This window comes from Pimephales promelas, chromosome 2 (genome assembly GCF_988280905.1).
Source record: "Pimephales promelas chromosome 2, fPimPro1.hap1.1, whole genome shotgun sequence".
Lineage (NCBI taxonomy): Eukaryota > Metazoa > Chordata > Actinopteri > Cypriniformes > Leuciscidae > Pimephales > Pimephales promelas.
This window is the reverse complement of record NC_142770.1, coordinates 10,859,686-10,872,629: the sequence shown is the minus strand read 5'-3', so window position 1 is coordinate 10,872,629 and position 12,944 is coordinate 10,859,686. Positions and strand designations below refer to the sequence as shown.

The 12,944-nt window shown below is 35.0% G+C and overlaps 1 protein-coding gene across 1 annotated transcript; it reads right to left on the bottom strand.

The window, feature by feature from the left end:
* Positions 1–4,424: 4,424 nt before the first annotated feature.
* stx6 (syntaxin 6) lies at positions 4,425–12,017 on the bottom strand. Its single transcript, XM_089134846.1, has 8 exons — positions 11,815–12,017; positions 10,959–11,127; positions 10,778–10,873; positions 10,402–10,464; positions 10,186–10,314; positions 9,964–10,070; positions 8,817–8,911; positions 4,425–7,673 (listed from the first exon to the last, which is right to left on the bottom strand). The coding sequence occupies exons 1-8, from the start codon at positions 11,847–11,849 to the stop codon at positions 7,597–7,599; spliced, it is 771 nt and encodes a 256-aa protein (XP_088990972.1). The 5' UTR covers positions 11,850–12,017; the 3' UTR covers positions 4,425–7,596.
* Between the last annotated feature and the right edge of the window lie 927 nt (positions 12,018–12,944).

Sequence of the window (12,944 nt, the reverse complement as noted above, 5' to 3'; positions counted from 1 at the left end):
CACAGTATTTTCAATTTTGATATTCGTTCGTGTCTATCAGTCATATAATGGAGGTCTATGGGGTCCACCTCAAAGAGCATGCACAGAGAAGTCCAAATTAAATATGATTTAATGACTCGTAAATGTAAGTACACATTGATGGCCTAAAACACAGAAAATGAACAGTATTTATAGCGTTTTTACCTCTTGTAACCACAGCCACGTCCAAGTGATCTGGGGGCGAGGACGCTTCGGTCTGCGCAAGCGCCGGATTTGCAGGAAAACTCATTATTTACACAGAGATTTCGGAAGTGTTACCCTTCACTGTGAAGATCTAAACTAGATATACAGGAAATCGTAATGGAAGACAATTTCAATATATCAACAGACAATGTTGAATTTTTTTTCGCAACCACGCGAGAGATCACTTCCGGTGCTTTCCGACGCTTGCGCAGACCGAAGTGCCCGCGGCCTCAGATCACTTGGACGTGGCTGTGGTTACAAGAGGTAAAAACGATATAAATACTGTTCGTTTTCTCACACAAACCACTCGTTTCTTGTCTTAGGCCATCAATGTGTACTTACATTTACAAGTTATTAAATCATGTTTAATTTGGACTCTGTGCATGCTCTTTGAGGTGGTGACCATAGACCTCCATTATATGACTGATAGACAAGAACGGTTTGACCTAAAAATCTCAAAATTGAAACTACTGTGGAAACAAAGACACCTACATCTTGGATGCCCTTGAGGTAAGCTAAAACATATCAAAAATTAATTTCAAAGTGAACTATCCCTTTAACTTTTGTGGTCCAAATTCTGTGGAACTTGTACTGAACAAGAAAAGTCAACATGAAACGGAAGTTGCGATAGTCTTTTCTTCACTATTGTGATCTATATCTGAGTGAAAGGGCTACTCGAACAAGACAAAATGTTGGGCGGGACTTTTGTCCATTGGGAATTGATTGGATGGTTGTGGATTGCGATTGGTTAATCTCATGTGAGTGACAGGTTGTCCTACCCTCACACCAGTAAACGTCATCAGAGAAGAGAAATCGCTACAAGAGGGAGGGGAAGTTATTTGGATAAAAGATTACGAGGGCATAACAAATTTATAATGAATACTGCAATATTCCATACAAAAAACAAGAATTGTCAAAAAACAAAACAAGAATTGTTCATTTTGATTTCACGGTAACTTAAAGGGCACTCTTTCTTTTCATTAAACGCTGCTTTGCCATTCTATTTTCCGATGTAAACCTGATGTCGGTGTGTGCTTTAAGATAACGCTATTATATTATTCGCATATGATATTCGCATTTTATTCGCACATTTGTGTATAATAACAAGTGTTTTAGAAACGTGGGGCTCAAGTTGAAGTAAGTTCAACCTTTAAGAAAAACAATGGAAAAGTAGAGCAGTGCGATGGAAAAGGACTGGTTCACACAGAACACGTTTGCTGTTAAATCCTTCCATGACATTGACGAAAACTTTGTCATTTGTGACGCCACGCTTGCCTGCCATTGACAAAAAAATGGTACTCACTGCAGGGGGTGGAGCAATAGATTTGTGGGTAGGGTTAGGGTGTGGTTGGATACTCTAGCTCCACTCATTAGGCCCAAATTAAATTCGCTTCTTCACGCTGGAGCTCTAGCGAGGAGGAGGAGCTACACGTAAGCCCCACCCATTTACTCTGCAATGTGATCGGCCGCATAGAGGGTCTTGGTTCCTCCAGCTGTCAGGTGTGGAGGCTGGTCAATATCTCGCCTGTCCTTCCTTATTGATTAGACAATGATTGATTCCATCCTGGTCACCGACATTCATCACACACACACACGAAAAAACAAAGAACATGCATTTAGATTTACAGAAGAAATGACATGTGCTTTGAAATGTGTTCCAAGTGTATTCTGGGTGGTCAAAAGATAATCGTATTCTGTTCCCTAGATACATTTTTCTGTTTTATTGTAAACGCTTATAAAAGTAATAACAACCCTCTTCTAAACAAGCGTCACAAACTCATTACATGCATTTATAGGCTTCACTTTTAAGCAATTATACCCTTCATTAGCCAATATTCATAGCTGTGTCACTGATAACTGTAAGATTGTCCATGACAGCTGTGTAAAAGGACTCTGGGTAGATTTACAGGCGTTCTACACACCCTTCTAAACATGATCGCTGCTTTCAAGTGCAGGTTTGTGTTGTGTGTAGCGATGCTAATGAGCTCAGCTGGCGGAGGGGTGCGTCTCAGCCCTGCCCCCACCTCCCCACGGGTACGAGAGCTCAGCTGTCCCGTCCACTTACTGCGGGATAAAGAAGCCCAACGCTGAACCTGCATCCTGCACCTGCTGCCTCCCTGCCACACACACACACACACACACTCTAAATCCATCATTAGAAACACTCCAGCTATGCAAACCCACAAATATCACCACTATTTGGAGCTCAAAATTCTAGTCTATGTATTAGAGCTCTCTTTGGCTATTATTAAAATAAAAACGGCTGTAAATACATATGGCAAATATTAGTATGAATTCAGTATAAAATAATACAACAAATAATTTTAATTCATAAATGCTTCCATGTTAATCCTTTAAAGCTTTACTACACACAAACACATTTTTATATATTAATTATCCCTGATATTAAAAGTATATTGTAACAAAATAATAAACATATAACATTTATCATAATAAATTAAATATTTTTGTATTATAGTAATTGACAAAATATTTATATATTATTAAAATAATATTAAATAATATGCAAAACACAAATAATAAAATATTAATGTTAATCATAACATTATACTATATACACATACTACACACGTGAAAACCATTATTTATATATTATTATTATTATAATAAATGGGCAGTCCGTATAAAAAATATATTGCTAAAAAAATATATTGCACCAAATATATATATATTTTTTTAGCAATATAAACATAATTTTATAATGTATAATAATGCTGCGATGCTTCACTATATGCATTTATAAAATATTTTGATTGTATTATTTTACTTTATTGAATAAATATAATAAGAAAATAATAATCACAATACATTAAAAATATAGAAACATTTTATTATAGTATATAATATGCAAACATACTAATGGCGTAATATCAGACAATACTGTATGTACTATATATACACACGGGAAAATATTTTTATTTACATATAATTATTATAGATGGGTAGTACATATTTAACACCACATATGCAAATATAGTATAATAATGCTATACGCATACAGTATTTTTGGTTGTATTATTTTATTTTAGTATAATGCTAATATATGCATAACTAGATATCATGTGTGTGTGTGTGTGTGTATATATATATATATATATATATATATATATATATATATATATGTGTGTGTGTGTGTGTGTGTGTTAATGCTGTCAAATCAATTTATGTCTGTGTGTGCATGTATATACACATGTATATATATATATATATATATATATATATATATATTCACACACATATTTATACATATATATACACATACATACATATATATGTATATATATATACACATACATAATATACATATATATGTGAAAATGTCAAATATAAATATTTTCATATTCAAAATATGAATAAAATAAGTCATATTTCTCAATCTGGTCCACAAATTTTGTATCCCTATAAAAATGGACTCATTGTGAGGTAGCGTTGAATAAAACCCCTATCAGTTACAGTCATGCAGGTTTGGCTCTTTGGAGGTTCAATACTGCGGGACTCAGGTGTTGATCTCTAATCATTATTGGGCCAGACAAAAGAGGGAGGAGGGGGAGGCAGAGGAGAAAGACGCCACCTGTCATGAGATCAGGGCGAATGGCCCCTCTCTGGCCTCTGTGGAACGGTCCATCCTGCCTGCTAGATTAGTGGATCAATAGAGCACTGCTCATACGACGGTCACCATCAACACGATAATCAATACGGATATTCTCATAAATGCTGATCTGAGCACGTCACACCGCAAACAGTAGAAAAACACAACCTCATTCAGAGGAATGTTTCACGATCAATACATGCCCAGCTTCATAAACGGCTCTCTTCCATCAGATTGTACAAAACAAAAACAAATTGCTTTTTTTATACTATACTTTATATTTCTTATAAATAAAAATAATGAAAATATATTAAATATATTACTTCATTACAAAATAATAACAATTTATTTGTTTTTTTCCATTTAATTATATATATATATATATATATATATATATATACAGTATATATATAATTTGTATATATTATATATATATATATATATAAATTATATTATAATTTGTATGTATTTTATATATATATATATATATACACATACGGTACAGTATATAGACAGATAATTTTTTGTTGATTTTTAATTTGTTTTTAAAATGACTTTTCTATCCACTCATCAACAGGAATTCAATCCAATACACAATTTTGCAATGATTATTTTAATGGAGCTCAGACTTTCACACAGTGACAAACTGAGGGGTGGTTTGACAGTTTTCTGACGGTTGTGGAGAAACAATGAGGGGTAAAAAAAATACTTGCATTCTCTTCCAGAGCAAACAAACACCACAAACAAACACGTACAACCGAAATTCACACAATCAGGACGAACAGCGTTTATGAGCCTGTTCACTACCTTGATCTCTCCACTGTCACTGCGACTCAAATACAGTGACAGCAGTGCAATTGTCTATTTTTTATTTGTATCGTAAAATTGCATATCAATTCATTCACACTTCGAACCAATGAGAGCTGACGTACTGCATCATGTGACCGAGGGCAGTCAGAATCAGCGGTAACACTATTATAAGGGCCAACGGAGATGATGATGAGATAAAAACAGTCATTTTTGTATTTCTCCTCTAGCTTTTGAAAAACAAAAGTGGCGTGATTGTTCAAAACACAGAAATGTTAAATCAGTCTTTCGCCCGGGTCAAACATAATAGACATTTTATTTTGACTTTTAAGAAAATTAAGCCTATTTTTAGCATAACTTTTTCTTCACATAATGACATTATTCTCATTAAAATTATGCTTGTCATGTCCAATTAACAATTCTCATTACCATAATGTGAAAAAATATATTGAATAAGAAAAGAAATATACATCAAGACATTATTTGATGTAGTTAATTTACTAATCTTGTCCAGACAAGATTAGTTTTATTACTATATTAAATTAAAATAATTGTTTTTTCCGCATTACAGTAATGACAAACGTGCGCAATTAGCATAGCAAAATGTCGTAATAATGCAAAAAGTATCAATTTTCTTATGCAAAATTTAATTTCATATTTTTTTCCTTTTGATTTCCCTTTTCTATGTGTGATTCACCCGAGATCATTGAAACAAAATACAAACAAAACAAAAACTATACAAATACTCAGTAGGATAGAAGTTTTACACAGAATATGTAGTGTTTTGCTGTCAAAAGAAAACAAATACAATGATTTTCACATAAATGACTGCTGCTTCATACATTTACAATTGAGTTAGCAGTAGAAATACACCGTAACTTCAATTGACAAATTGCAAAAATATGAATGGTGAATATTGTGAAACCGAGTGCACGACATCTTAAAATGAAATTTAACTTCACCCTCGGCTGTGCTAAGGCACTGGCTAGATAGTGACCTATACCTCATAGCTAAAGGTAGCTAATACTTTCACCCAAGAATGAAAATTCTCTCATCATTCACTCACCCTCAAGTTGTTCATAACCTGTACAAGTTTCTTTCTTCTTCTGAACACAAAAGAAGAAATTTTGAAGAATGTCGGTAACCAAACTGTTGACGGTAGCCAACAGTAGGAAAAAAAAAATACAATGGTAGTCAACTGTCTGGTTACCGACATTCTTTAAAATATCTTCTTTTGTGTTTAGAAGAAGAAAAAAACTCATTTGTACAACAAAGGGAAAGTGAATGATGATATAATTTTCATTTTTGGGTGAACTAATTCCATTAAGTACTTAACCATTAGTTGTCAAATTTAGCTTTTTATACTAAAACCATCCATCTGAAGAAATTATTTTTTCGGACTTTCTACAGATTAATAACCAATTGTCACGCAATTCACACATTTAATGCTTACTTACTAAAACATTTAGTAAATCAGGTTAATATTTCAATTGCTAACCAATTCGGAGACTTTAAAGGGTTAGTTCACCCAAAAATGAAAATTCTGTCAGTATTTACTCACCCTCATGTTGTTCCAACCCCGTAAGACCTTCGTTCATCTTCGGAACACAAATTAAAATATTTTTGATGAAATCTGAGAGCTGGATCACTCCTCCATACCAGTCCATAGGCTTCCTGAGGGATTGAAACTTGCCAGCCTCAAAAAGTTATTAAAGACATCGTTAAAATAGTCCAAGTGACGACAGTGGCTCAATCTTAACTTTAATAAGCAACGAGAACACTTTTTGTGCGCAAAAAACAAAAAAATAACGACTTTATTTCAACTATTCATTTACTTCTCTCTCTGCCTCGAGTCAGGTTGCTAGTTTAATAGCGTAAGCTTCTGTTGTTGTACGTCACACGCATTACACACACGACCAGCGTCGGCCAATAGTGAGCCTACGAGTGACGTAGCTCTACGCTATCACACTACGTTAACTGACTACAGGCCCACAGAGAAGGAAGTGAACAGTTGAAATAAAGTCGTTATTTTTGTTGTTTTTTGCGCACAAAAAGTGTTCTCGTCGCTTGATAAAGTTATGATTGAGCCACTGTAGTCACTTGGACTATTTTAACAATGTCTTTAATAACTTTGAGGCCGGCAAGTTTCAATCCCTCAAGAAGCCTATGGACTAGTATGGAGGAGTGATCCAGCTCTCAGATTCATCAAAAGGTCTTACAGGGTTGGAACAACATGAGGGTGAGTAAATACTGACAGAATTTTCATTTTTGGGTGAACTAACCCTTTAAGCAGTTATCTGGAGTGCTTAACATCAACGTTTTCCTTAAAAACACGATTGCATCCATTTTCAAGAGGCAAAGCGCAGTGCATATGAACAAATCTCACTAATGTAAAAAAAAAAATAAGTAAATCACACACACAGAAATAAACACGTCGACAGTAAATAACTAACTCGCATTAGTAGAATCAGTAACATCCCTGGTTAAACAGTATCTAGTTTGTTAAGCTCCAGTGTTTAGTAGCTTTGTAGTTAGTGCTGAACATTTACAGTGGTCTAAACTGGCTGTTAAAGCAGTGCAATATAGGCAATATTTTCTAGTAGCACTAGAAAAAAAATAGATTGTTATTAACTCTTTTAGCTGCTTAAGTGTTAAAAGTCATGGTCCATCTGAAAGAAATGATTTACCCTGGATCACGTCATCTCGTACGAAATGATTCAGACCGTATTATCGCCTAAACCGGAATGCGTTTGCAGGAAAAACAAAGAACAGCCTGGGCTTACTTAATGTTTGTTTTCAGTCTGGGCTGCATACAAGCAAAAAAAGAAGCGGCGTTCTACACGTATGATGGAATAGAGAAGATAGAGACGAAAGGGTTTTGTGGTTGGTTCTCTCCCTTCCGAACACCTCAGTTGATGTGAGCGTACCCAGACGGGAGAGCTGTAGTGGAGTGCTGTTCAAAGAACCATGAAGAGGATGATCACCACAAACAGGATGGCCAGTAGAACGCCGATAGCACACCACTGTCTTCGATCTGCGGGGTCGAGCAAAAATATAATGAGTTAAAACACTCATATTTAGGTTATCAAGAGCATCTTACACCTGGCGCAATGCAGTTTGGCTAGTTTCAGTCCGACGCTGTTATTATTTTCACGACCTGCGCCACATTGTTTAAAGAGCAACTAAACCAACTTAGTTAATGATCTGTAAGAATGGATCTTTATTAATACCAGTCATTGATTCGAGTAACTTTTTTGAAATTTGTGTATAAATTTGTGTTTTATTTCTACAATATATGGTGTAAAAACGTCTTAGTGCTGCCCTCTTCAGGTTGGCTACTGCAGTTGAATTTTCCTATTGGATGTTAGCGGTTCTTCGTGACGTACGCACGTTTCAGCTCACCACGCTCTTGGTACGAGCTACGAGCTAATTGCGAGTATTGAAAACGATCAGGATAGAGTGTTTTAGCATCTATTTCATCCCCTCCATCTCCGCTGGGGTCTGCCCACTTTTTCAGCATTTTTAAATATTGCCAGTGGGTGGAGTCAGGCTCTGACCAGGGGTTTAGTTACCCTTTAAATAGCAAATGCATTTGCGCCCATGGGTGTGTTGGTCTGAAAATGAGGCGTGTTGTTGCGTGTTGCTATTTTGAGGCAACTGAAATAGACTGCGCCATTGACCAACTGAAACCTGGGCTAAAGTCAATGGCGCAATATTTTTTTGTAATTTAAAGAGCGTGTTAGTAATGTGCGCCTATAGGCGTTTTGAAACGATCCCACAACGTAAAGGAGATGTTCAGATTTAATTCTTGGCCTCTCGACAAAATGCTTTCTTTGAAAAGGTCCGGAAGTCTGACTTCCTGTTCATGCTTAGCCATATAAAGGGCACTGGAGTCAATCACATTAGCTGCAACAGGAAGTTCAAACACATGATGGATTTCTTCTGAAACAGAGAGCTAACTTTATGAATCATGACAAAAGTTTTGCTTTTGGACAACATAAAAACAGTACTTTCAGAACAAATTTGAATGTACAGACAAAACAAGTGAACGTTATGCGTCAGATAGGACCTCAAATATTTAAATAGGAGGTTTCAAGTGTTCTGAGAATTGACTCATTTGTAACCGTGGAAGACTTTAAATGAAGCATGTCTGCTCTTCTGCTACAGTTTTACTCACCACTGGTCATGTGAGAAACTTTAGCCAGTTTCTTCATGACATTATCCAGCTTGGATTGAGTGCTGTCCACCTCATGAGAAAAGTCATCCAGCATTCTGAAAATAGGCCAGACACAGTCAGATTGGATTCAGGAAGTTTAAAGGTCTGTTAACTCACCCACACAGACTAGACAAACTGTGAGGATTTAGGCAAGGAGCAGGTCAGTTTGTCTTGTACAACTTTGTGTTCCAATTTTGTAATTTATGAAAAAATTAATAAATTGATAACATATTTTAATTATACATAAATATAATTCAAAATATATTTAATACAAGTTTAGATATACAGTATTTCAAATAAATATAATTACATTCATATAAATTTGATATATAATTGTTCAAAATATTCAAATTAAATATAATAGAATATATATATATATATATACACAATCATTTTTTAAAAATATATATTTTTAAAATACATGTGACATAAAATGTATAAAATTTTTATATAAAAACACGATGTTCAAAATATTTAATATATATTATTTATGCAATTTAAAAAACTGTATAATATACAAACACAGCACATGCATATATGTATGCATATACGTGTGTATCTAATATCCATTTATATACACATATACACAAATTATTCAAAAATAGTTAGATATGTAATATAAAATTATTGTTATATTCATACAAATTTGAGATATAAATGTTAAAAAATATTCTAATATTCAAAAATGTAATATAAAAGAATAAATATTATACATATATATATATATATATATACACATACATACATACACACACACACTTTTTTTTATTTATATCCAAAAATGTCAAAACAAATGTTCCAATATAAATATCATATTTGAGGTCTTAACAACTACATTCGTTTAAAAAAAAAAACTCAAACTACAACTATATTCCAAAATAAGTAGACAAAAGTAATGTTTTTGCTCTTCCGCCATTAGCGCTCGTTATGAGAAATGCTGCCAGTATAGATACAAATTGTGAAACAGTTTCCATGTGATATTAGTAGAATATCGCATTGCTGGAAAAGGCTCTCAGCCAATCAGATTTGAGAACCAGATCTGTTGTGCGCACATTTGTACACACACAAAGATTTCCTACCTGACTTTACCAATTTTGAAGTGACTTACACAGCTTGCTCATCCAGCTCCTGGCCGATCCTTTGAGACATGTTCTTCAAGACGCCAATAGTTCCCGAAACTAACTCTAGATGCTCATCCTGCTTTTCTGCTATTAGCTGCCATGTACACACACACACAAAAAGAAAACACATTGCCCTGATAAGTGCTCATAAATACCGTAGAATATGCTAATCACCTATTATTTGTGGTATGATGTATATATTGACATACATATTGCTGGGTCTGTTGTTCATCAATGAATTGTGAGTTTGCCGTCTGCAGCTCCTTGTCCAGTCTAGTGTATTTATCAGCACTGGGTTGCCAGATTGGGCCACGAGACCCACGATCGCCCATTAAAGTCTAAAATAAGAACATCAATTGTCATGAGCTGATATACAACCTGTAAAATCACAATCTGACACTTACTTCCATAGCGTAAGTACAAACCTGTCGAGTTTTCCGCTCGGACACTGTAGCGGCCATTGGACTAGCCATGTGGTCTTTCATCTCCTGTAAAATGAAAATCCATTAGAGATATTTATCTACCATGGGTGCAGATGTGTGTAAAGGCCTGTCACACGCTATAATGGTAAAGATATGTTTTTTTTTTTAAATAGTTCTAAATATAGCAGTTCACAACTCAACTATAACAATAGCGCCACAGAGGAACAATATCACTGTGTACTCCCTTTCACAACTGACTTTAAAAAGCTCCAGCATTTAAAGCTACAAACGACAAAACTTTACTGTGAAAAACGTTACTGTGGACGCTATTATAGTTCATTCTTGGTGTGAACAGGACTTGTCTCTCAAATCTACTCACTTTGACTGTTTGCCTTGTGCTAGTGATGAAGGCTTTCCTTTTGGCCAGCTCCACAGCATCAAGATTAAACTTCTTTGGATTCGCCTCCACAATACTTGAACACTAGGTTAAGGCTACAACCAACATATAAAAGCCAGAAGAACGTCAAGTCCACATAGGCTAGCAGAAACAAAAGGATATTGATAGTCTCATCCAAGTCCTCCAAGTCCCATTCAATGGACCTCAAACTGTTCCGCAGCTCATTGGTGGTCCAGTCCATCTCCTCCTTGCTGGCTCCACCCGGGTCCTGTAGCAGCTCCATCCATCTCTGATGAAGCCCTTGAGCCGTGTTCACAGCCTTCTGCACCTCTCTAAGGAAAAGCAATCAATCAAAACGCTTCATTAGAAATTATGGTGGGTTGAAAATGTAATTCAAATTGTTTATTTATATATTTTTTTTGTAATTGTTTATTTTGTTAACATTATTTTAATTTTATGTACAGCACTTTGGTCAACCTAGGGTTGTGTATTTAAAAAAATAGAATAGGTGAAGAACAATTATTTGAACATTGACAATATCCTGTTTGACACGTAAACACAAATATAGTATTATGAAGAAATTTTGCGGTATCATACCATGATAATTCCAAAATTAGGGCAGTATCACCTGGAAAAAGCATGGTACTCTGACCATGACTCATTTCGAAAAAACGTGGTAGTAAAATTGTACATTTTTGTAAGTGGAATATATCGAAGAGCAGATGTTTGCCAACATACACCAATACCACTTAATAGGAAAACAATTGAGATATCGATTTAACGTCATAATATAAAAGTTGAGAGAAATCGATATGTACGGTTGCCATGGCAACAAGAAAACGATCTTACTGAAACAGCTGTTTTGTGCGGTATTATAACATTCTAAAGTATTTACGCGCAATAATAAAAATTGTGAACAGAAATGTTTAACCATAGAAAAACACTAAGAGTTATTAATCCGATTTCTCCGAAATTGATATATGATAGTCTTGTCCCACGGTCACGTTAAATAAACTCACCCTTTCACCACAAAAAACGGATCTTCCATCGACATTTTTGGTGCTCAGAGGAGTCGATTCTTGAGCGAAAATCTCATGCTCCTGACCGAGGCTGGTTTTCTTTAACAAAGGAGGGCGCTTAATGTGTTGTTTACATGCGGGATGGAGCCCGGATCCGCTCAGCCGCCATTGCTCGGCGGAATCACATCCGGGTCCTTGAGCGTCTAGACACGCGCGCGCGCACACGAGCCTCCCGGTAAAAAAACACAAACACCAGCGTGCTTTTTTTCTGCGTGGGCTGTTTTGGTTTGTTGTTGCCGTAAAACAACAAAGCAATATTGCCCCAGAATGGATGGATATGTTAAAAACGTGTATAACAGCGTGTTTAAAATAATGGGCAAAATGGTTTAATTCAGATAACGCTGTATATGTTGTAGTTAAATATTTCAACACCTATAATCCGGAGGGTGTTGCTGTATTTTTTATTATTAAACATTACAATAACATATTGTAATTTTACTTTTAATACCACTTTACTACTATTGAACTATTGTACAAATGTTGTCATTATACATAATAATAACAACAGTGATAACAATAATATTATTATTGGTAGTACCATGTTATTGTGATGATTCCTGATGGGTGGTTGAAATATACGGTGGTACTGAAATTGATGTACTATGGTATTTACTTTGTAATCATTCTTATTCTTTTTTTAATTTTATTTAATAATTTCTCTATTTCTTTAAAAAATTGTATTACCATTCGAAAGTAACAAGCTATACCAACCGACACCATACTGTACTGTGGTTCCACTAATGTACTTTTATTTAAGAACTATGTTTACTTTGATGCAGTGCATTAATCAAACACCTTAGGTCTGTTCTCATAAAATATAAACAATTTAAATACATTAATATAATCTGAAACCACGGTAATAGTAACTATGAGTTTGCCACTGGTTTTTCTTAATCAGTGTATCGGTGTACCTCGTCTGCCTACTAGCACCGTCCTTCCTACATTATTCATTAGAATGCTGCATTCTCATTAGTTGACTATCTACACCAGTGCTAGAGCTAGTAAGAGGACATTGTGTATGATGTAAAACCAGCAAACCAGCTGGAAACACTTCAGCTCGCCTTTAGTAA